Here is a 25,225-nt window from a genome sequence, read left to right as displayed (position 1 = left end):
AAGACCTGCGGTTGATATCTGGGGTTAAAGTCAACGTATTCGACGGAGATGATTAGTTACTACAATCCGCTCGATTATTCATCAAGGTCATTTTTAAGAGATGATCATCAGTTTATTTTATTAATAAGCAGCCGATATATGCCCGTCTAGAATTAGAACACAATTTAATATCAATCTCCGTAAATTAATCTGATTCTGTTTTTATATGATGCACTAGTGCAGTATCCAGGAGATTACTACTACTACTACTACTACTACTAATAATAATAATAAATTTTCTTCTTCTTCTTCTTATTATTATTATTATTATTATCGTGGCTACCAGCATTATCAATCATCGCTGTTGTCTTCATTATTGTTATCATCATTATGTGATATATAGAGAAAACGACATATATGTTTTGTTCCAAGATGGCAGAAAGTACGAGTTTGATACGGAGTAGGAATGTCAAGGCTGTTAGATCGAAAGTTCTTTCCCCCGACTCGGAACAAAACACTTATGTGGTTTTGTATTTATTATATATCCTCTTTTTCAGGATTCCTTTAATTTTGTAATGTATACTATTTTACAAAAATAATGAGGCATTTGACGTTTTGTGAAAGATTCCACGTGTGTGTAACCAGGATTAGGCCTCTATATACTGTGCAGTTGCGTCATCGGCCTGTTTGCATTGAAGATATGGATTTATTCTCTAGCTTTGATTTGTTAAAAATGTTGTATTGGACATATGAATGTATTTAATCTGCAGTCACAGGCAGCGGAATTTTTCCTTACTTCTCAAATGGAACATAGGTTTGGACGAGTACGGGAACCTTGTTCTTAAAGCTCTACTTACTGAATAGACACTCCATAGGATCCCGGCACATTATGGGAGAAGTAGACATTCTACTTCGAAGCAAACTTCAGGGTAAATTTCACAGACTAACAGAATATTAATATATTCAATTTTTTACAGAAAGCTCATTGATTTACAGTACATTTAAATTCTATTTATATGTTTTTATTTAATACAAGACATAATTTGATGCATCGAACTTACAGTTGTAATTTAAGCGTTATTTATAAGAAATCGAATACTCGGTCTCTTTCTAACATGAGGACTAGTTTTTTTAAATATACATTTGGAAATATTTTAATAAGAAAATGCTAAACAATCTTGCGATAGTGTAGTGTTTTCCTCTCTTTATTTTCTATTTGAACAGTCGCAAGAATTTAAAATGTAAACATACAGTTCCTTATATGTGCCATAGTGTTGAAAAAGTATCAAAAACATTGTTACAAGATGTAATTCTTCTAAATTCGCATCACGGAAAAAAGCAGCTGCTGCTCTCTGTGACACGTCTACATTCTTGCTGCAAATGTTTGTCATTTTATCCTACGATTTACCAAAAAAATCCGATTCCTCGGTAATTTTAAGAGATAAACTGTGAGTCCCTCCACCTAAACTCGCTCCTTAAAAATTATAATTCCACAGTCTATATTTCTTAAACTCTGAAGCTGAAATAGACTTCAGCTAAGTTTGGCATTTTAGATGATTTACATTCTGGAAGATACCGCAAAATGCACATAAACTGTTCGTCGTTACTTAAGGCACCATGTTTATTCTCACCAGCGGCAAAAGCTGCCATTTTCATCCAAAATAACTACATTTCTTAAAATTACAAACGAGACATTTTTCAATAATATTTAGCAATAAATCATTACCGATATTTTATAAGTCGATTATTATTGAATATTTCAAGTTGTAAAAGAAGTTCCAGGCTGGGCGTGCCATGTTAGGCGTGCGATACGAATAACAGATTGAACACTTGTATCGAACGTCAGATCGGCCATACGAGATTATAAGGCAGGACCGGATCGGTGGCGGAAGGGTCCGGTGTACACAAACAAACGTACAGTCATTTGTCTCTTCAAATGTGACCATGCGCACGTTTTTTGAGTATTATGGGCACTGAAAAAATAGATACATGGACTTGTGCTTCTTTTCCCTTTCGAGGAATGTCATGGACCTTTTGAAATTTTGTAAGAAAAAAAACAACCAGCACAAGACCTAATTTGGGCCCTGAATGCGTATGTAATATTATTATATTCTCTTCTAACTATGCTTCCGGTCATCATGACGTAGCACATTATTCAAAATGATGATGGTGTTGATGACGATTACAATGGCGATACACTGTGTGGCATAATTACCATCATTAAGTTTAAATATGAATGCGTATACACTATTTTCCACTGTTTAAAAATGCCACTGTTCATCTACTATTTTCATATTCACTTTTGTGTCCAGAAATTACCTGACTTAAAAGAAGCCATAATTTTCACAATAATTTCACAACTTAATTTACATTTGAATTTTCCCAGGTTTTCTGCGCACGAATAAAACTCGTATAAAAATTTCATAAAAAAATTTAGGTGAATCTCTGCGTTACTTTCTGTACTTTAGAAAAAGGGTTGGTATCACTTTATGTGTTCCCCATTACCAACAATTATGTTACTTTTATATTATTAACGTCTCACGTGACGCTGACATTTCTACGTCATGAACTACGTCATTATCTGTGACGAAGCAGCATGATGACATTGTAGCCATGATTTTTGGGAGTTTAACTCTGCGACTGGCGTGAAGGTTTTTCAAGTACATATAAGCAGCGAATACTAGTAAGTATCTTAATGACTAATGTTTTTCTGTATCTCTCTTAAGACATCTCAGTGAATTTATTTTCTAATTATGCTAGACCGTGAATTTCTGGAATTTCCAAGGCAAAAAAAAATGATAATTCGCTGGAGTGAATTACGAGAAATAATTTCACTGCCGCGTCGATAAAAATTTGATGTTATTCTCAGATTCTTACGTAGCCGTGTGGTAAAGCGACTGCCTCTCTTTAAAGCCTACTCCAGTACAAATCCAAGAAGACAATACTAGTGTTTTCTTAATATGTTATTTTTCTTCCAATTCGGCATGAAAATTGTGTGAAGAATCACAAATGACAGCAGAACATAAACAGCAAACCGCGAACATAGCGTGGAATTCAGTACTGCTACTTCAACCTGTTCTACAGACTACACACAGTACTATACAATACGACTGAGCATAAAATAAAAAGAAACTTTGCTTCCTACGAGTGAATAATGGATATATTTTCCTCTCGTGGGTGAAAAACTTAAGTATTTTTACCCACTCGATGAAATATGTCACTCATTCGCTCGTGTCAAGCAAATGTCCTCTATGCAATTCATAAAAGATATCTTAAGAAGACCTTTATGTTGGATCTGGAAAAAAAGTAGGCATTACCCTATAATTCAGAATTGCCTAATTTGTACCGGATATACTATCTTATCCAAAGTTTCTGTTGATTACAGATTTAATTGTTAATTTATTGCATTACGTCAAGTACACCGATCTGCAATCTTATGGGAATAGGGGTGAGGGTGGGATGTATATGATACTCTCCACCCATGTTCCCTCGCTCAAATAAATATTAGGCAACATAACAAAGACAAGATAAATAATCTTGTATGTCTGAATTGGGATCTAGAAACAACAAATATTTGTAAAATGAAAACTTGTATTATATTCAATGGCATAACTTTGCCATAATTGACTTTGCGTGTGATTCTAATAAGGAAAACAGTACTGCGTTAATGAAGACTGAGGCAAAACTGTATTTATTACTTTACAAAAGTATAAATATGCACATAGTGTGTAGTCGCGACCATAATAAGGAAACGACAATTACCCCCTCGCCTTTAACCCCACCCCTTTCTGTCCATGCCGAATGGTAAAACACAAGTCTGTTGCTGGAAGTTCTGAATCAACCAGTCTTGGGCTCAAGGTGATAAATAGACAATCATTTGCCAAAGCTAGTTCCAAAATCAAGAACAATAACAACAGCAGCAGTAATAACAATTATTTTTCCCAATAAATCTGCGTGGTAGCAGTGATAAATAAAAAAATAGGTAAGGCTTTAAAACGAACTCTTCAACATGCGTTTGCTACGTAGTTATATCAACCATATAAAATACACGTGAGACAATTAAAAGTCTGTATCCTTTTTTAAAGTTCCATAATATAAATAGTAAGTGTTCCAGTATTTTTGTGTGTGTGCGTGTGTTGTCCCTGATAAACAAGAACGGAGATGGCACTAATTTAATGACAACATTAGTTTCTTTCAGTGTAAATGCTCACCTGATGCTAATTGCTTCATTACACAAGGTTTACAGTACAATGAATTTAAAATTATTACCCTCGGCGCTATGGGGAAAAATTTCAAACAAAAATATTCAAGAAATAAACAGCTGGATTGATTGTACAAAGTTTCAGGAGAGAGAGAGGAATAGAATAACGTATTGTACATACTTTATATAGTGATGATGAGTTTTCCCTATTTTTCAAACTCAGATTCGTTATGTTTTCAGATGTTTATCCACTATGTGGAACTAATTTATTTAGTCGATTTATGCTTTTTTGTGTTTTTAAGCTGTTTTTAAACTTTAGTTCGGTGTTAACTTTCAGCTTTACATTTATAGTAACAATTAAAATAAAAAATAAAAAACTTAAAAGCTTAAAGTCGTTACACCGGGGATAATATACAAGACAGGCCATTCATAACGCGTTAACTAAACATAATTGTTTGAAACAAAGGAAAATTGGAATTATTTCTTTATCGTCAGAAAAATATTTCCAGAAAATTATAAATGAATTAAGACGGAAAGAAATAACGGTCGGAAGAACACCAACACATTTTGCAGTTTGGACGGAATAAATAAAGATAAAAGAAAGTAAGAACGAAAGTAAACTTTTTAACTTTGGTTGTGTTAGTTGAATTGGTGTTTATCCTTGATGTGTTAACTAATGGCATGTCACTTTAGTATCCTGTAATTGAAGTAGATCAGTCAATATCAATCATACAATCTTATCAATTATTTCCTTCGTCCTGCTTCAAAAAAATGTACGAACTTTGTGGAAACATCCATAACATGCTGGAAACCAAGACTAGTGTGCGTCGAGACAACAATATGAATTCTGAATTCGTGGCGAAAACACGTATTGTACTCAATGCGAGGTTGAAAAGTCCGAAGTCTTTATTTTTTTAAGTAAGGAAAATACATATATTACTGCATATATAGCTCGAATTTTTCATATAATGTAAGATAGATTTTTTCCTGAATCTTTTGTTATAGACTATTATGCATCTATCTCACTTGCCCGATACGCAGCCAAAATGTACCGTAAAAAAAAAAGAGTGTTGGTCGCGCAAGTATTTAAATTATCATCTTCAAATCCTTTACTTTAAATAAGTTACTAGCATCAAGCTTTGCCTCCACGCAGATCAGCTAAACGTAAACAAACCCATCCTCGGGTATAAATATCCCTTTGCAATGCGAAGGAACAGGGCCCTTGCATGACGTAGTGGCACGGTCTCTTAACAGAAAAAATTGTGATTAACTAAGTTTAAAAGACAAGACACAATGCTATCATCGGTTACTTTCACAAACGAAATGCATATTTACAATCTGACTACCAACAGAAAGAAATTATACGAATACACACAAATATATGTTAATATATTAATTTGTTCCTATTACAGCTGGCAACATGTAGATCTTTCAGCATTCAGTCATGGGGCATGACAGCTAGGCCTCGAATATATATTAGCCATGTTCCATGCACGGAAATTAACAGCATCTCAGCGCGATCAGGACCTGTCATCTCTGAATCCCTTTTCAGTAGTGAGCAATCAGGACCAGCAATTCTTAAATCCTTATTCAACGGCGAAAAAAAGTGTAAAGAGACGCTCAAAAAGGTATCTGCAGGTCCTTAGGAATAAAATGCGCATCGGGAAGACATGGCGGAGAGGTACAGAATGCTATGTCATCAACCAGTCACTGCCATCGCGATCTGACAATGTCATCTGTGCAGGATATACAATATCCAGAAAGAACTCATGTGATAAAACTCTTTCTACAGAAACAACAGGCAGAAAACATTCCGATCAGGTTTACAAAGCCCATTCTTGCGAAAATAATATTTGCAAAGTACATAGCTGGGAAGCGGTGAATAGCTCATTAATGAAACCGACGGATCTGCTCCCATTGGTTACTCATCTGCAGCATATGTGTAAAGGAGAATTTCTTGTCCCTATTCCCCAACCAGAAAGCAGACAAACTGTTATGGCATGCAGTAGGTGTCTAGCAGAAGAAATAGAAACAGCTGGCGAAGTTACTGGCTGCCATCGGCTGAATCGAAGATCTAATCTGTCTTCTATAAACGAGCCTGGAAGTAATAATCAGAATGGTCTTATGGATGACGTAAATGCCATCAATTTCAATTGCCAATGCGAGTACCCAAAAACCTGTATTGAAAACTATAGAGAAAAATGTCGGCCATTGATTATAACGACCAACTTTGAACCTGCTCGCCAAAAAGATGTCTTCTTTACAGCACAAAATTCTCCTGTGGAATCAAAAAGCGATAGCTCTTGGTACACTGCATTCGAATCTCCGCGCACGTTGAGCATTAAAACCTTTACAACTGAATGTACCGCAGAAAGCTTTGAAACTGAATGTCTCATAGAAAAATACATCGACTCGCTTGCATTCAAAGACGAGAGAGAAGAGTCCGAAATCTTTGCTGAAATTAACACGAACAGCCAGAACTATGAGCTACCTAAAACTAGTAACGATGAAAACTCCATCATGAACGAAATCTTGATGGGAATTCATGCTAGAAAAAGTTGTAGTTTACCAGATGCGTTAGTGGATAGCTTGTCCAGCAGAAACCAAAGTGGGATCAATATAAACGTAGAAGAACCAGCGAAGCCCGAGAAATTACACCAGACAGTACCTATAAATATTTCTGAGTGCCAACATGCTGCAGAGCTGGCCATGGATTTACGGTCCATAGAACCACCAATTTTGCAGCTGTCTGATATCATATATGAACTTGATGAGGAGAAGGGACAACGCATATGTGTTGGAAAGGGCAGTTTCGGAGAAGTTTTCCTTGCGAGATACAAAAATTCATGTTCTCCTAATAGACTTGTAGTAGTGAAGGAGTTCGAAGAAGAATATACAAGCGAAAGGGAGGTATATGAGGAGGCTCAGCGTCTTCTCTACCTCAAGGACACCGGTTACGTGCCCGTTTGTTACGGTCTTGTGAGGCTTCTTCGTTGTGCCAGTCCTGTGCATGGAATCGTTCAAGACTTTGTAGGAACCGGCCTTACTCTGGAGACCCTACTGTGGGAAAAACAGAAAATTCCGAAGAATATGTGGTTGACCATTGGATTCCAATTATGTGATGGTGTGGCAAGTTTTCATGCAAAAGGCATCTTGCTCAATGACTTAAAATCAAATAACATCATTTTAGAACAACTAAGCTCAGTCATCAGTTTGAAATTTATCGACTTTGGGCTGTCAACAGATTTAAATGGCAAGCGATACAAAGTTACTAATTCGTTGGAGGATTATGTCTACCTTGCGCCAGAAGTGAGGAATGGGAACGTAACAACCAAGTCATCGGATGTGTATTCACTAGGATACTTGTTAGATCAAATTCACACGTTTGGAGAAGCAGACGAATTAGAATTCGTTGCAGATCTCTGTATGCAGAAAAGACCAAATGATAGACTGGCTGCCGACTTTGCCGCCGCCTTGCTATATGAAAAATGCAATAATATGTAAAAACAAAATTAATTCAAACATGTCCTGTACTCTGCGACATATTTTGTTTGCTTTAAAAGTATGCATTATCATAAAAATGGCTTTAGCAAAATTTGTTAAGTTTTGACAAAATAAGCGATAAAAATGTTTGAATTAAAATCTTCCATTCCAACTACTGACATTTGCTTGGAATACGTCACATGCCAATTATAACTTAAGAGGTTGCACTTATTGTGTAACTAGATATGCTGCTATCAATTAAATATTTGTATCGTACAAAATGTGTATTTTCAGCAATTTGAAAGAAAATGTTCTTTCAAGCGAGTATCTTTCAAAAATGAAATAAAATTTCGGCTTGTATGCCACAATAAGGTAATCATGAAATTAAATTTACACACATATTTAAAAAGTCTACTCTTAGTTGTTGAAAGGGCTTTTAAGAAGAGGTCTACGAGTAAGTTGAGCATAAATAAGTTCCTATTTCAGATAATTCCTAAGACTTTTAGTAAAAGACAATTTTTCTGAGGGATTTAATAACCACAATTCTGTTAGTAGTGTGTAAAAACGCGGTTCAGAAAACAAAATATTTTATTTGTTGCTGTCCAAATTAATTTTGAGGTATTTTGGAGCACAAAACATTATACTTCTTACTCTTGAACGTGATTTCGAATTCAAGGGAGTGTGTTCGGATCCGTCTTACCCTATTATCTCCGACTATCCGCCCATGTGAAAATATCTGTTTTCGTTTATGAAAAAGATTGTGACACCCAAAACTAATTTATCGTCATAGCCGGTTTCCCCCTCCCAAAACTTTGTTTACATCATTCCGAGATCAGCAACCAAAGTATTTTTAACATCTCTACTATCTTTTATGGCCACACGCCAAGGCTATAACAACATGTTCCAGAACATATCGTTATTTATCGTAACAGGGCAAACCCACGGTGTTAAGCGAGCAAGTAAAATAAATTATAACAATTCGATCTGATAGTGCTCATGCGCGAAAACACCTTAATTCCTCCATACGCTGTCCGCTAATATGACCGAGCACATTTAATTTCGCAAACCGACGAATTCCGCAATAGGCACCGAGTTAGCCTCATCCTTAAAGTTGTTAACGGCCTTCTCGTTAAAATCATCGTGAAATTGACTCGTTTTAGGATAATCCGATAAATCGAATAAATGCCTGTCCGAGAACATGTCATTGTACACATCCTCGGTTTTAATTTCATAACACAAGACGTCAGTATCAATAAACAACAGTTTGGCTTAATTACTCATATGTTTGATGTGCCCGTAAAAAGCATACATGAGAAATTTGGACAGCTCCAACACCGTAAAACCACTGTAGATGGGTTTGCTTAACACCAGTTCGGGTTTTTCCTGTGGATCGCTACTAAATTTTCGTGAAAAAATTTTCATGCTGGCGAAAGTGGGATCGGTTTTAAATTTATTTCTCCGCATGAGATCATTGACCAATTCAACATCTACTCGATTTCGAATGTTTCCCATTCTTTTGCTAAACAACGAGTTGTTCATCAGTTTCAAACCATTTTATGACGTTAAAATTGATGTAGATCTCTAGCCATTTGCGCTATTAAATTTGAGCACACGATGAATTCTTTTCAGCTGAAACCCCGACCGGATGCACTTCCTGTGAATTTTTAATGAATGACATATCGATTTTTGCTCATAATGTTGGGTAATAATTTAGATGTTTTTCCTCCTCACTCTAATTACTGTTTTAGCCGAAGCGTATGAGGGCTCATCATGCCCTTGGTCACCAATAAACTTTCTGGCGCTAGCATGGAATCGTCATGCTGATTGTGGAGTTCTTGAGGATAAAATCAGTCGACTCGGGGAAAATATCTGGTGTCTTTATCGCTGTTGAGCATATCTTCTGTAGATATTTCTGGATTCATCCACGAAAAAGTTCCCGTAGGCACTGACTGTAACATTGCCCAACTATAAAGATTTTGAGGATCCAAATAAATTATATAGTTAGATTCTTCGTTAGGATCATAATCAGGTAAATATGTGTTGTTGGCTTTTGAATGTCTATGAGTAATGACGCTGATCCCACCTCGAATTCCTTTTTGGACAAAATTGAACATGTTGACGTCGGTAAACAAATCTAAGGAGACCCCGCTGATTTTCAGTACAGCTTCCCACGATAAACCTGGGAGTATTAACATCAGCAAGCAGCATCAATTCCGTGGTAAAGAACAAATCATGATAGTAGTGAATGGGGATACTTTACGTACAATGGGAATTAGCATTACAGACCCCCCTGGGTCAGATTACGTACAATGGAAATTTAACATGGCGAAAAATCGTGGGTCAGATTACGTACAATGGGAATTAACATGGCGATAAATCGTGGGTCAGATTACGTACAAGGGGAATTTAACATGGGAATAAATCGTGGGTCACTTTACGTACAAGGGGAATTTAACATGGGAATAAATCGTGGGTCTGTCTAGCGACAAGGGAAATTAACATGGGGGAATAGAGTTTGGGCTTGTCTAGGGACAAGGGGAATTGAACATGGGATTTTTTTAAATTTTTTTTTTAATTTAAAAAAAAGGGGTAGGCAATTGAAAAGTCATTCTCTTTTCGAGAAATATGCGTGGCCCTGAAAAGGGCCTTTGGTTCTTCTTCTTCTGCTTCTAATTTCTTCTTTTTCTCAGCCAACTTCTTATTTTCTCTCCTACACTCTTTCTCTTCTTTTCTTTCATTTTTTTCTCCTCCTCTTCTTTCTTCTCTTCCTCCTCTTCTTTCTTCCTCTTCTCATTTTCTTCTTCTTTTTCAATTTTTTCATTCCATTTTCGTATTCTTATCCTTTCCTCTTCATCCTCCTTCTCCTCCTTTATTTCCTTTATCACACCACTTATCATGTCCTTTGCTTTTCTTAAGTTGTTAATCTCCATTTTTACTCTATGCGGACTATAAGAATAGTGGTCTTCATTGAGTCGTACTAGCATTTGTTCTATCATGCCCAAATTGTCAAGGACGTCTTGCAATGTTTGAAATTTATCGAGGTGGTTCGAAGCCATCTTCTCTGTAGAATGGTTTGAACGACGAATACTGTGGGTTCTTATACGAAAAGCGCGTACGTGAAGGAAAACATCCCCCTAAAACATAAAATTGATCTTACCTAGATCATGACGAAATAACGCGCGGACGTGAAGGAAAACATCCCCTACTTTCTCATTTCATATAATAAAACCAAAACTATACTCTCCACATACGCTAAGAAACAATAAAGAAACTACTATTCACACAAACTTACGTGAACTGTTACAAACACAAACACAAACACACAAACACATACACTCGCACTATCAATAAAGAGTTAGTGTTTATATTCACACTACTCTACCTACACACATTGGCAAATTGATGGTTATTTCTTTTCTAGAGTATTGGGTAGCCCTGAAAAGGGCTGTTTTTTTTTTAACTTCATGGACACCTGGTTAATGGTGGCACCTTCCAGGCCTGGCGCCACATACACATCTTATCCCCCAGTTACTTTTTACCTTTTGGGGGGAGAGAGCAGAGGCAGGATATGTGGCTTCAGAATCCCAATTTTCGCTCTCTGGGATTCTGAAATTTCTTCTTCTTCTCTCCTTTTCCTCCTCCTCTTCTTTGTTTCTTCTCTCCTCCTCCTCTTCTTTGTATTTTCTCTCCTCCTCTTCTTTGTTTCTTCTTTCCTCCTCCTCTCTCATCCTTCCGTCTTCCACAATGGCTTCCGCGGCCAGTTCATTCAACAGGCGCCTGGCATATTCCAGATGCACATGAAGTTCCAACAGTTTCGCCAGTCTCGTGTTCATTTTTGGTGTTGATCAATCAACAAGGGTAGTTGGACTGCCGAACGAGTTTCAATTTATACTGAAAGCGCGGACGTGAAGGAAAACATCCCCTAAAAAGATAAAATTGATCTTACCTAGATCATGACCAAACAACGCGCGGACCTAAAAGAAACACTCACTCACATTTTTATACTACCCATTTCTATTCTAAAAAAATGTTTCATGAATCACTTCAATAGACTATCCACATACGCAAAGCAATCCAATCTAACCCCAAATATGCACCTCAAACACCAAAAAAAAAGACATCATTTTAATCTACTATCCATACCAACGTACGTGAGCACTTACAAACACAAACACATACCCTCACATTTTTTTAAAAAAGAGTTAGTGTTTATATTCACACTACTCTACCTACACACATTGGCAAATTGATGGTTATTTCTTTTCTAGAGTATTGGGTAGCCCTGAAAAGGGCTGTTTTTTTTGTTTTTTTGTTTGCTATGGCAATCTTTTTTAGTTTCTAAGAATGCGATGTCCTCTGAGGATAGGCTTTCTTGCGATAGGTCTGCTTCTTCGGAAAGAGAAGAAGAAATCTTTGGTGTCGATACGACAATCGACAAAGCCTCTGTCAGGTTCAGGTTGCTGCTGCTGCTGTTGTTGTTGTTGCTGCTGTTGCTGCTGCTGCTGCTGCTGTCTCTGAAGTCTGTACTTCTCTGGCCATTCTTCTTTTTCCCTGTTCACTTCTTCTCTGAAGAGCTCTTCTATCAGGTCTTCAGTGACTTTTAGCATTCTCACATTCTCTATCTCTTCTGGCTTCGGTATCAGACTGTGTCTGACCCTATGCAAATTCACGTAGGCTTCGTTGAGCTTAGCTAGTTTGGAGCACATCTTCGTAGGAGGATGAGTCGACAATGGATGGTTAGACTGGAAACAACCCGGTTCTTAAAGTCAAAGCGCGGACGTGAAGGAAAACATCCCCACACGGTTTTCGAGTCGCAACGTTCAGTGAGTGTCATGAGAGGGATAGTAAGAAATTAAAGAGCATGAATCCAACATTCTTATAGCTAAACAAACCACAAAGGCATTTTTTTCAAAACAGAACATTTTTTATTCAAAAATCACTTAACACTAACCAACAACAACTCTAACATATTTTAAACAATAATCCAACACTATAACATCAAACATTTTTTTCTCAATTGACAGTCTACTTTAAACAGGGCTGACAACGTTGTGAATGAAACTGTTACTAAATGTTCTAAGGAATAGCCCAGGCTGCGATGATGCAGAAAATACACACAATATTGTCCACACACCAAGGAATCTGTGCCTTGTAATTTCACATTATTGAATCGGGTGGTTTGAGCATTTCTTCTCATAAAGTCAATGATATCGTCTTCCAAAGGAGGCAATCCGTACGAATCGAAATATTCCACACATCCTTCTTGAGGAAAGTAGACGGCTACCCAGTGGGTTCCTGGGAGATGACTGTCGTCCGTGTTGATCACGTAAGCTAGATGGTCTTGAGGTTTGCGATGAGGGAGTTCATCTTTAGCACAGACGACAGGATTCCAAGAAGACGTATACGAACTGTGGATCAAAAGGTAATAAAGTTCCCAGGTATCCATTTGTGTTGTTTTTCTTCTTCACAGGTAATAATAAGTCGTCAATTCGATCCTGACTTTTTGCTTGAAAATGTCTGACAAGTAACCGTTTCTTCGTTTCGTCTCCTCACTTTGATTCAGGAGAGCTTCGATACGATGGATCTCTTGAGTGGTTAATGGTGGACAAGAATGTTCACGCAAGTCTTTATACCACTGATGCAACACGTCTTTGTCCGTGATGAGACTCCAAGCTTCGTCCAGATACTCGTCCAATTTTTCTTCTTGACTCAACATCAGGCATTTATCGTGTTGAATTTGACTGGGATGATCGTTTTGACATCCATAGCAATTTTTCTTGATCAATTCCGTCATTTTTTCCACCAAGTGTTTGGCAAAACAGGAGATTAAATGGGCTTCTTGTTCTGGCCATCTCGACTTCATCATGATCACTTCTTCTTTTTCCATGATCTCCTCACATTCCATCTCCAAAGTTTCTCCACTAGGTAAAGAGGGAGAACAGTCTTCCATGGTTTCTAATAATCTAGAATGACTTCAATCAAACTGTTGATTTCGATCGCATTATCGAATTCTGCATACAGGATGACGTTCACTGTCTCTGGCAGCTCTTTTGCAAACTGAAGTTCCACACGAATCTGGCCAGATTTTATAGGGTGGAAATGTCCCTCGTCGCTGCCTTGGTCTGGAGTGAAATCAAAAGCCCACAAAGCATAACCTCCTGCATGATCCTCGTACGTAATGCCGTGACTGGTGTTGGTTCCTAACTGACCGGTGGCTTCGTACAGGGACAAGTACGATCTCAAGTAATTCATCTTCTCGTCACTAAAGTCAGGTTCGAAAGGTCTGGTACACAAGGTCTTGCCATCGCGACTGACTTCGATTTTTTTCACCTTGAAGTGTTGAAAGTTGAAAGGATTTTCAGCGAAGGCTCCGTTGAAGGCTGAATTCAGGACCATACCAAGGATTAAACGCTTGGGTAACTGTCCCTGAAACAGATGATCTTCGATCATGGAATGCTGTCCAGCAGGAATGGTGAACGTTTTCACTTCCACACGTAGTATGGGATACTTGGCGGTCGTTCTGCTCAACGTCTGACTGATGTCATTTCCCACTTTAGGTAACACTTCCACACGGCGTACGTAGAGTCTGGCCTCTTCGATTTTGCTTTTAGGATTGCCACCATTAGTAGCATCAGTATCAGCCAACAAATGGAAAGCGGCACTGCTACGATTCATTCTCAAACGGACATTCACTCCGTTCAGCAAATACTTTTCTTGTAACCACATGTCCAAATGCAAACGATCCATCAGTTCTAAACTCTTTCCAGCTAGGATTTTGCTTTGTCTTTCCACAAAGCCGTCATTGTCTTTTTTTAATGTGTCAAACTCCTTCGCTTCGTCAGGTTCCCATAGCACACAGGCATTGAGATGAGTATTCTTGGCATCTATTCCGTACGTCAAGAGATTTTCCAGGTAGGCACGGTAAGGGTAAGTATCCATGCTGCTGCTGACCAGTTTGTTGTTCAAGTACAAGTCCACTCCACTAAACAAGGAATGCATGAAATTGTTGACGGGAGCTACTTTCTCGTCAGTGTCTATAGGGCCTCCTGTCTTATCTAGAACTTTGACTTTCAGGTACAAGTAACTGCTATTCAGATCGATGTAATCTTCGGGCTGTCCTTTGATTTCAAACTCGATGGGAGCAGAATCGGTCAATGAGGAGACGGGGTGAAATTCCACCCATTGGGATTCTTGCATAGTCATCATGGTGGGTGGCATGGCAAACAAATCCAGTTCCGTCTTGGAACAAGCACAAGACTCTCGGTGCATCATTTTTTTGTTGTTGCTGTGTTTCAATAATCGAAAACGTCTAAGTCTCGAACGGTTCTTCTTTTCTTGGCCTTTCTCGCTTGAAGTCTGGTGAAAGGATGTTTTCTTCGTCGTCTCTTTCTGCCTTGTCCTTGCTGAATGCCTGACTCGGTAGCGTGCAGGGCATTTATAGGTGTGTCTCGTCGGCCCAAAAGGTCTTTACCCGTTTGCAGCAAGACATTTTTGCCTGCCCTCATGAAGGCTTCTTTAGGGTTTTGTTTGTCGATGATGACATTGTGGAGAAATTCTTTGCCTTGTGTCAGTGCTGCATCTTTCAAGGCGTGCAATCCGCGTGTCACCATCGGTTTCAACACCGGAGCCACCGAACGAAAGGCGGATTTTAACATGTCTCCTAAACCGTGTCCTCGCTGTCGTGCACTGGATACATGACTTACGAGTCGTGAGAAAACTGTTTTCGAAAATGGAGTTTCACCGTGACTTTTCCTTTGGTGAATGGAATATTTTGTCCCAAATCTCCTTTTATAGCAATGTTGACCGTGTCCAAATACGACTTACTGACAGGCAAATAGTGAGGATGGACAAATTCGCGGTGGACGTGGTAAGTGTTTCCACCTTCCTCGTCAGTGGCCGTGGCAGAATTTACTTTTGAAAGGAATGACACGCAGTAACGGCACGGAGGTGTGTCCCACCACGTTCTACTCCACCACATCGGAGTACACGAAGATCAAATTCAGTCCTTGGTTCAGTTCTACTGGGTAACGAAAATACCTCGCAAAATGCTCGTTGTTGTCAATCTCTGCGATGTGAATTTGTTTGGTCTGCTTATCCGTGACCATTTTGAGGTCTCCACCCAAAATGTCATACAATCCAGGGCAAAATTTAATACGTATAATTCTATCCTCACTATCAAATCTGATGAGTCGATGGTGACACGTTTTTTTAGAACTTTCTCAAAGGTTGCATAGAATTTGTCAGCGATGGCCTCCACCAGATGTTGACCACTAAAATAATGGCCTGAATTAATTTTAAAGTGATAAACGTAAAGAGGAGGAGAAGGGTCACTGCTGCTGCGGGGTATTGAGTCCTTCGCAAGATGTGATCTATGTTGAGAAGTGGCCGTCATGGTTTGCTGCAGTGCTGGGTCCAGAATTTCGACGTCAAAAGTGTTTTGAGTTTCAGTGATGTTTTTGATTTGTGTTGGGTGAATCATTTCTACCAAAGCCACTTCCCAATGGGCTTCGTGATCTAAGGGGATGGCCTGAGGTAATTTGGCCGTGTAACAGCACAACGTGTTGTTGGGAAACACCTCCATGGAACTGTCACTGGGTAAGGTTAAGTAAAATTGGTTCTCGTGACTCATAATTCTAGAGTTCTGTGGCTGTCCGAGGGGTCAGTGGGCGTCAGAGGCGTGTCTACGTCCGAAATGGGGTTCTGATTGTGGTTGTTGTTGTTGTTATTGGAGTGGTGATTGACACTGGCACTGGACACAAGGTTCCTCTGGTTCCCGTTCGAGGAGAATTTCAGGGAGGGATTGGGAAGCAGGTAACCGATGCAACTGCTCAATAAAATGGTCCACAATTGTTTGTCTCCTTGTTGCAAACTCAAATTGGCAATGGCTGCCCCGATGACACAATACACCACGAAGATTTGGCAGAAAAAGACGATTTGCGTTTTAGGCACACGTTCTCCACACCACACCCACAAGGGTTGTTTTTGCAAATCTTGCACAGAAGAACTAGCTGAAGGAGGAGTGGTCGACGTAGCTACGTCTGTGTGAAAGGGCATGATGGTCACTTCTTTTTATAGTCGATGACTTGCGAAGCGTCGATCCAAGAATCAAAATTAGGTGGATATCCTTTCCAACGTACTTTGACTTCTTTGACACGTCGTTTGCCCACTTTACGGGTTCTGCGTTCGAGAATGCTTTCGATGTCGTACACGTCGTCTTCTTTTTTGGTGACACGTTGTAACTCGGGCAAATACAACGTTCCTTTGAGCACTTCTCCGTTCATGTCTTCCAATTTATAGACGGCAGGATGACGGCCATGCACTCGTCCAGTGACACGAAACAATTCGGTCGTCCAGTTAGGTAAATAACCTTTGTCGAAAGTGCGTTTGGTTTTGCCAATGCGCACCCAATCTCCTACGGCCAAGTCTCCACTTTTCTTGGGGACAGCCCTCGTCGGGGACGTACCGAACAGGCGCTCAAACACCAACACTTCGTTGTCGGGAGTCACGTCTTGCGGGGCACGTCCGATGCTTCGATGGTAAGATTGGTTGTACGCTTGCACCAGGTGCGGTAAGATGTCGATGGACTTCAGAGTGTGGTGATGCGTAAAATAGTTCCACATGCGTTCTTTCAAAGTGCGTTGAAAACGTTCCACGATGCTGGCTTTGGTTTCGGGATTCTCGGTGGTAAAAAAATGAATGTCACGTTTCTTTAATTCTTTCTGGAAAGCTTGGTTCAGAAATTCGGTGCCTTTGTCCGTTTGCCATCGAAGAGGGTGACGACCGCCTTGTTTCAGCACTCGTTGCAGGGCTCGCACTAACTCGCTGCTGGATTTGGAAGTCAAGGGCACGACCCAGGCAAATTTGGAAAAGACGTCGATGACACAAAACAAATATTTGTAGCCACAATTGTAGCTGGCCAAATGAGAGACATCGGCTAAATCGGCTTGCCATTGATGATCGATGCCTTTCACTCGGGTGCGACTTCTGGCAAACTTGCGTCGAATGGGTTTGTGTAAAGTGTAGGTAGCTTGTTCTTGTAACCATCGTTGCACTTGAGGTAAACGGAGACTTTTCAGTCGACTTTTGGCAGCACGATACAATTTTTGAACTCCTGCGTAACCTGCAGGATGCGAGGGATCGTAGTAAATGCTGGCTAAGACTTTTTCCATTTGTGTGTGTGTGTTAATAAGACACCCACTCTTGGAGGATGCTACTCTTTTTCTCTTGGGGTACTTTCTTGGATTGCAATGCTTTGCGTGTGCGACCGGCAATAGGTGTTGAAGAGGAGGAGGAGGATGTCTGAGCGGGGGATATCGGTTCTTGTTTCACTTCTGTCTTCACTTCTGTCTTCACTTTCTTTTTCTCTTGTGATGAAGAAGGGGTGGCCATCATCTTTTTAATCCATCCAATTCTGGAGGTAGGTGGTGTTGTTAACTTGCGTACTTTTTCTGGTGCAGTTTGAAACCCTTCTTTTTCTTCTTCTTTTCCTTTTTCTGTCTTGGTCACTGGTACTGGTGGTACTGGTACTGGTACTGGTGATGGTGCTGGACTTTTCATCAAGGTCTTAAAATCTTTCAGAGTGGGTAGAGCTGTTTCGTCTAAAGTTTCTGGTGAAAGAGTTGCAGTCGTTGCAAAAGTTGACCGTACTTTTGCGATTTTTCTGTTTCGGACAAATCTTGGCGATCCATCAAGGACTACAATTCGTGTTGTAACTGGGACATCTCGCTCAAATGGGGATTGGGAGGTAAATGCGGGGTGCGTTGTTCTTGCCACCGATGGTATTCCATCCATCGTTTGTAAGGCACTAAAGCTAGTTTTCGTCCTTCCATGGGGTTGTCAGGGGTCGATTCTGAGATCTTGGGACTTCCGAAGGTCTTTTTATCTTGCTCCCACCAGTCCTCCCAACATGGTTCCCAAGACTCCTTTCAGTATGGGGCCTAACAAGAGAGGCAAAATGCCTCCACGTTGGACCAACATCTTCTTCTTTAGACGAATGGGAATTTTCTTTTGAACCATTTGGCGAAGAACGTGACGATGTTTGCTTAAGCATTGTTTCTGGTGTTTGGACAAAGGGATCGTGCCTTTCAAAACGTTCAAACAACATTCGCACACGGTATCGATGACCTCTTTGGAGGCCGTTTGAATGAGTTTTTTTCGTAGAGGTGGAGAAGCTTTGGACAGGACAGATAACATGTCCCCATGTTTGACTAAACGTGGTGGTAGTCATTTTCTTTTCTTTCCTTGGGGTTTTCTAGAGGGTGACATCTTTGAGTCTTCAGGAGCACCAAAAAAAACACTGATACCCCCGACTTGGTCACAGGTCTTTTTTATACTGGAACGCGTCGCCACTGATTGTCTTTACGTCGTATCAGTTTGAGGAAAGGCATGACACGTCGTGGAGGGGTACGCAACGGACTAAATCGAGCCAGTTCTTGCTTGGACAAATCCAGTAAACTTTGTAACATGCCCGATCTTTCTTGGACTTTGATTTTGGGAGAAGGTACTTTGTGAGCAGCAGCCACTGCCACTAAATTGGAGGGTCCTGCCACTGGGGAAGTTCTTTTTCGGGTCATTAACGGAGAAGTTCTTGGTGTGATCAACGTCTCCAAGTACTCTTCAGTTCTTGGTGTCATCAACGGAGAAGTGGATGAACGTGAGGCTGCCGGTGACCGTGTCACTGCCGTGGCAGGTCGTGGTTTGCGAGTGTAAGGTTGCGTCCTGGCTGAAGTGCCTCTCTTGCGACTAGTTTTCTTCTGTGGACTTTTCTTTTTCTTGGGGCTTCTTTTCTTTTCCCGGGGTGGTGGTGTCTGGTCAGAGGAAGGTCCAGCCACTGGAGAAGTTTTCTTTTTCTTCTTGGGGCTTCGTTGGATTTTTTTCTTTGGGATAACTTTGGGGGCATTTGGATCCCATCTTAAGAGAGAGCGAATGATGACCCCTCCTAGAGTACCGCTCCCTCCAGGTTTCAAAATGATTTGTTTTTTGGTTTGAGTGTCGATGCGGGGATCGGCCAGTTGGACCAAAGCGACTTTGTTTCGATCAAAAAAGCGTTTGGTTTGATGAGGAATCTGAATGATTGCTTGGAGTAATTGACGTGCCGTCACCGTGAACCATCGTAAGACTTCTTTGAGACTAGCTTCTAAGACACGAGCTCGTATTTGTGGATTTTTTTTCTCGACTGATGCCATGCAAGGCACGAATCAATTTGACGGGAAGATGCGACTGAAGGGACGTTATGTTCACACTGTGTGAGACAGACGAAAAAGGGTCTGAGGTTTTTATAGATTTTTTGATGTGGAGTGAAATGAAGTCGAGGACGGAGACGTGTACAGGACAGGCCCTCCGTCTTGACACCAGTGGTGAAACAAGTGGGTACGAAATCGCAAATCCTCGGGGTCGTAGGTTTCAAATCGACGAGTAAATAGGCGTGTGGCGTTTGAGTGGCATCGTCGTACGCCAGAGTCAGCGAAGGCGTTCCTAACTGTTTGGCTAAGACTTGCACTTGCGATTTATCTCGAGGGCTTTTAAACAAGACCACGTAATGCGCATTGAGACTGATGGTGCGATGGGCTTTACTTTGTTGAAACAAATTTTGGGTGATGTAAACGACACTGGCATTACGGTGATGCCCTTTGCGCGTGAACCACAGTTTAATTTCTTCTTCGTCTTCTCCTAACATGTCGTCGAAAATGACCAAAAGGGTTTGACGGGAGTCAGAGACGATGCCGTCGTCTTCTTTAGGAATGCCTTCCACAAACACGATGGAATCGCCTTGACTTTCTCGCAAGAGGCTGTACGCCGATTGCCACTCTTTGTAACACCACACGATCCGCTGAGGTGGCCGATCGATCAAATGATGTTTATGTTCGATCAAACGTTTGACGAATTCGGTTTTGCCTGAACCGCTAGGTCCAGCAATGAGCATGTTAAAGGGATGGCGAAGATACAAAGCCTCCCAACTGGCACGATCTAAGTGTTCGTCGATGACTTTGACAGTAGAGGAAGAGGGAGCAGAGACAGCAGAGGTAGCCATAGTGTCAGGAATGTCACTTGTGACACGAAAACAAACAAGACGAGAGTTTATATACTTTTTTCAGAACACGTTTATTGAATGTTTTTTTTCAAACATGAATACGAAAGACAAAAATACATAAAAGCCAAAGGCTTAAGTACAAGAATAAAAGGCACATGATAACCATTAACGTGGAATAAAAACAAGTGTCTGTACAACAACATGTTTTGGGTAATGTTATAACCAGTTCTATAGTAGGGGGTAAGGTCACACAAGTGTCCTCCCGAAAGGGTCTTTCAGGCCTGTCCACGACAGTCCCGTCCTGGGTGACGGGTTCTTCTGGCACCGTCACTAACACGGGTTGAAAAGTAACTTTTTTCCTTGAACAACTCTCGTGCATACTGGGCCACTTCTTGGGTCCAAGCCTCAAAATCCCATTCTTTCCAGGCACGGACATCTGTCCATTGGGGATGTAAGTCACAAGCTAAACACACATCGTCATACACGTCTTGGGTAGCTAAAAGTTGACGAATCTTTTTTTCCCGTAGAGGTCGAGAAGTATCCAGATGAAAACGCAAGGTTTTGAGCAAAAGGAGTTTTTCATGACCATTTAAGGCCATTGAGGTGGTAAGTACTGATCGTAAAGAGTCCACAAAGAATCGGCTGGTAAACGAAATCCCAGAAAACAAGTCACTAAGACACACACCACTTGTCGACCCAAATTGAATGGATACAGTTCTTGTAATAATTGATGGTAATGATCCACGGTTTGAATATGGTCATTGAGTTCCTTCCACGGAATCTGTTCAATAATATGTGATATAATCCGTGGCATGGCAACTTGATTTTATAGTCTCTTTGTTTCGGAAGCAATAAAGGTAATTTCTAACTAAACATGTTCGTTCTTCAGTAGGAAATTTAAATGTTACATACTGTAACTGAAACGTCAGAGTTTGTCTAGATGTTTCGTCTTTTTCTAAGCAGATTCCATGTAACAAATGTTGGTAATCCTTTAACTCGTCTTCCTCAATACGTTGCAGTAAGTGAATCTCGAAGTATCCAAAATTACGAACGTCTAGTTCATCATCATTCACAAACTGAAAGTGTTCAACAAGGTCTGACCACTGAAAAAATTTCTGACGAATCAGTCCTCTTATACTATTCAGGTACCAGTGGTTAAAGATCTGGTGACGTAACGGATGCAATTGTTCTTTACGTTTCACTTGTATTTTGACCAGCTCTCGGTAAATCCTTTCTCTCAACTCCACAGGCAAGCCCAAAATGTTCTCTTGTAAAGTATCCATAAGTATATACACTGTTTTTGGAATCCTTGGGTGGTGGCCAATAGCCTCGTTTACCTTTGTGCCTGATGTAATATCCACTCATAATCAGTCTTCTTATACTTTGGAACAGAGCATAATTTAAAAACGGTTCAATCACTTTGAGCTTGCGTTTCACTTGTATTTTGATCAGTTCTCGGTAAATGCGTTCTCTCAACTCCACAGGCAAAACACGAATGTTCTCTAGCAAAGTATCCATGAATAGGTCATACTAAATCCTCTTTGGTCTGACACAAGACATGTACTGTTTGCACAAACATGGTTTTAATTCATTGTCGAATCTAAATCGTTTAGTTACTAATTTACACGTTACAATTCGTTCAGAAGTTTCCTCTTTCACCAAGCTGACATTGTGTTCAAGATGTTGGTAATTCGTTAACTCTTCCTCTGGAATTCGATGCAGTACGTTTACAATGTAGTAGATAGAATTGTCAATACCAAACCATTCCTTTTTAAAACCAGGGGGTCGTTGATCAATGTCTGTCCAATGGAACACTTTCAACTCAATCAGTCCTTGTATAGCATTCAGGTACCAGTGGTTCAAACACCGGTGACGTAACGGATGCAATTGTTCTTTACGTTTGACTTGTATTTTGACCAGCTCTCGGTAAATGCGTTCTCTCAACTCCACAGGCAAAGCACGAATGTTCTCGTGTAAAGTATCCATGAACAGATTATGGTAAGTTACTTCAATGTCTCGGTCCCACTAAGGGTAAGTAATGACAATTCGGTGACCATCGAGCATGTTCTACGTAGGCCGAATCTTGCGGTTCCCAGTGGTGAAGTGACACACCGCAACTGAAGCACTTGACTTTATCTCCTTCGCCCAAGTAGAAAAATCCGGCTCTGGCTAATTCTTCGGGGGTCGGGCCTCCCAGATACTTAGGCCATTTTCCTTTGAACGATTGAAGACGATTTTCAAAGTCGCAGTATTCCGACAAACGCACAGGAAACGAATATTCGTCTTTCACAGGTTCGTTTCAATGAGGGTTGGGTCACATGGGCAGGAGTTTGTTCAGGGCTGGATGACATCCGTAGGGGGGTAGACGTGAAGGTGAACATCCCCCTTTAAAACGAAACCCAGAAAAATGTCCAAGAGGACGAGTGGCATCGCTTTCGCATCCCTCAGGTTTGACACGCACAGCATCACTTTCCATGATAGGGGTCGTGAGAACAAAGTTCCCATGATGCTTTACGGCATCGCTAAGGTCACAACGTACAGCATCGTACCCATCGCAAGGCTCACAATCGCATTCCACTTCCGAAGCCTCACACTTGAATTGTGCCTTTCTAAACAACTTGTTCTGTGTTTCTCTGAAAGTATTCATCTTGTTCGCTCGGTCTTGGTAGTCACAATGAACTATCGATCTTGACCATAGCCCCTTTTTATACTAGTCGCAATGCAGTCTCAAGCTTGTACATCTTTCCTTTTTTACGTTTTTTATGTCTTGTTTTGGAAGGTACCGTCTCTAAGGTACCGTCAACATTGTACCGTACTGTGATGGGTGGAAAGGCCATAGAAAGGTAAGGGCAGTGTGGTGACCATCGAGTATGTTCCAGAATAGCTGAATCTTTATAGATACATAGATCCATTCGTAACTTCAGTCCGCAAGCGAAACACTGTACCTCGTATCCTAATCCTGACTCAGGTCCCAAGTAGACAAATCCTGTTCTAGCTAAAACATGCGAAGAAGGTAATCCTTCCCTATCCGTAGGCCATTTCTGAAACGTGTCCAATCGACGGGCAATCACAATAGTCAGGTAAGAAGACTGGAAAATGGTAGGGTTTGAACTTGGAGTTCTCATCGGGTTTCTCACTCAATTCTTGCTGTGGCGAAGTCATCTTTCTGGTGGGTGACTATCCTCTTACAACCAATGTTTTATACCAACGTGTCCATACGGTAAGGTGAAATGATTGGGAAGTCGCACTCGCTTCTGGTACACGATTTGATAGACTTTTTCCAAGGGCCGACTGACGATGTGGTGAGTGGGTAAACGTACAATCTTGTTCGGTTGATAGGTGGTCACTTTAAAGTTTCCATCCTCTCCCAATTGCAAGGCTTCTTTCAATACCCCAAAATTGACCACACGACTGGTAAGATAATTCAGAGTCAGTCCTTTCACTTTGCACGTCGTTTGCACTTCTCCTTGTTTGTCCCGGTATTCGTAGCCGTAATTTTTGGGACCGCCACTGACGAAACTTAGAATCTTGTCGTCGGGATGCTCGTCTGTCCAGGCTCCTAAACGGTCTCCTTCGATGTCAGGGTGATGTTGACTCGGGTGATGGATGTAAATGCAACTGTCCGTGTTAAAGTACAGGACGCGTTCTCCTAACAGTTCTAAAGCTTCGTACAATTTTAAGCGAGCATGGGCTGTCACGTAAGCCGCAATGATGACATTTCCAAAAGGGTCGTCTTGTACAAAGTCCAGATCTTCTTCGTAATTGACCAAGATCATATTCTCTCGAACGACGTCCACGTGTTTCATGTATTTGGTTTTGTCGTGAATCATCTGGAAGTAGCGGGAAGGTTCTGTCAAATATTCCGTCTTGGGTAAACACGGTCGTTGTGCCATTTTTCCCCACAAGCAATTTAACATCACTTTGGCAAACGATCGCCTGCCTTCGTTTTTCTCGATGTGGTCTAAAGAGATGCCTTCTTGTTCGTAGTATTTCTCTTTGAATTGTATTTGGTCTTCGGGAGTGTGACACCAGGAAGGATAGCCGCTGACTTCTTGCTTCAGTTTCAAAAAGGCATCCACGTAGTCAGCGAAAATGCCTTTCTGACTGGGGTCACCCTTGTGGTATTGTTGTGTCTTGGGAAAGTGGCAAATTTCGTACACTTCTAACAGTTGGTATCCCATGTCCAGAGCTTTGAACAATTCTACGCTGACCCAGGTTCCCGTCAAGGCACGTTCTTCCTGGCTGTGATGGCAAGGCTGGTCCTGGTTGCACGTTTCGGCACAAGTACGGCACAAGGGAAACATCAGTTTGCCTTGACAATGGTGAGGTAAGACGGGATGGTATAGGTTCGTGGGAGGCAAAACTTTACACTTGATCAAGCCTTCGTATTGTCGAATGTTGACCAGGTCGATGTGTTCCGTCAGCAATTGCAGGTGCCCTACAGGAAAGCGACAATATTTGCACACGTAGGGATACAGCGAACACACGTCCAAGTATTTGATTTCTTCTCCTTTCTCTTCGTCGGCTTGGTA

General features: G+C 40.7%; 1 protein-coding gene across 1 annotated transcript; it reads left to right on the top strand.

The window, feature by feature from the left end:
- Positions 1 to 2,572: 2,572 nt before the first annotated feature.
- On the top strand, positions 2,573 to 7,954 carry LOC149782891 (uncharacterized). Its single transcript, XM_089934438.1, has 2 exons — positions 2,573 to 2,662; positions 5,593 to 7,954. The coding sequence occupies exon 2, from the start codon at positions 5,663 to 5,665 to the stop codon at positions 7,682 to 7,684; it is 2,022 nt and encodes a 673-aa protein (XP_089790564.1). The 5' UTR covers positions 2,573 to 2,662; positions 5,593 to 5,662; the 3' UTR covers positions 7,685 to 7,954.
- Positions 7,955 to 25,225: the final 17,271 nt, after the last annotated feature.

This window comes from Sinohyriopsis cumingii, chromosome 15 (genome assembly GCF_028554795.1).
Source record: "Sinohyriopsis cumingii isolate HCF-2022 chromosome 15, ASM2855479v2, whole genome shotgun sequence".
Lineage (NCBI taxonomy): Eukaryota > Metazoa > Mollusca > Bivalvia > Unionida > Unionidae > Sinohyriopsis > Sinohyriopsis cumingii.
Note: the sequence above shows the minus strand (reverse complement) of the source record. Positions and strands in the feature narration are given on the sequence as shown.

Coding starts and splice junctions, on each gene's coding strand:
- LOC149782891 (XM_089934438.1), top strand. CDS start 5,663: ATGTTCCATGCACGGAAATTAACAGCATCTCAGCGCGATCAGGACCTG.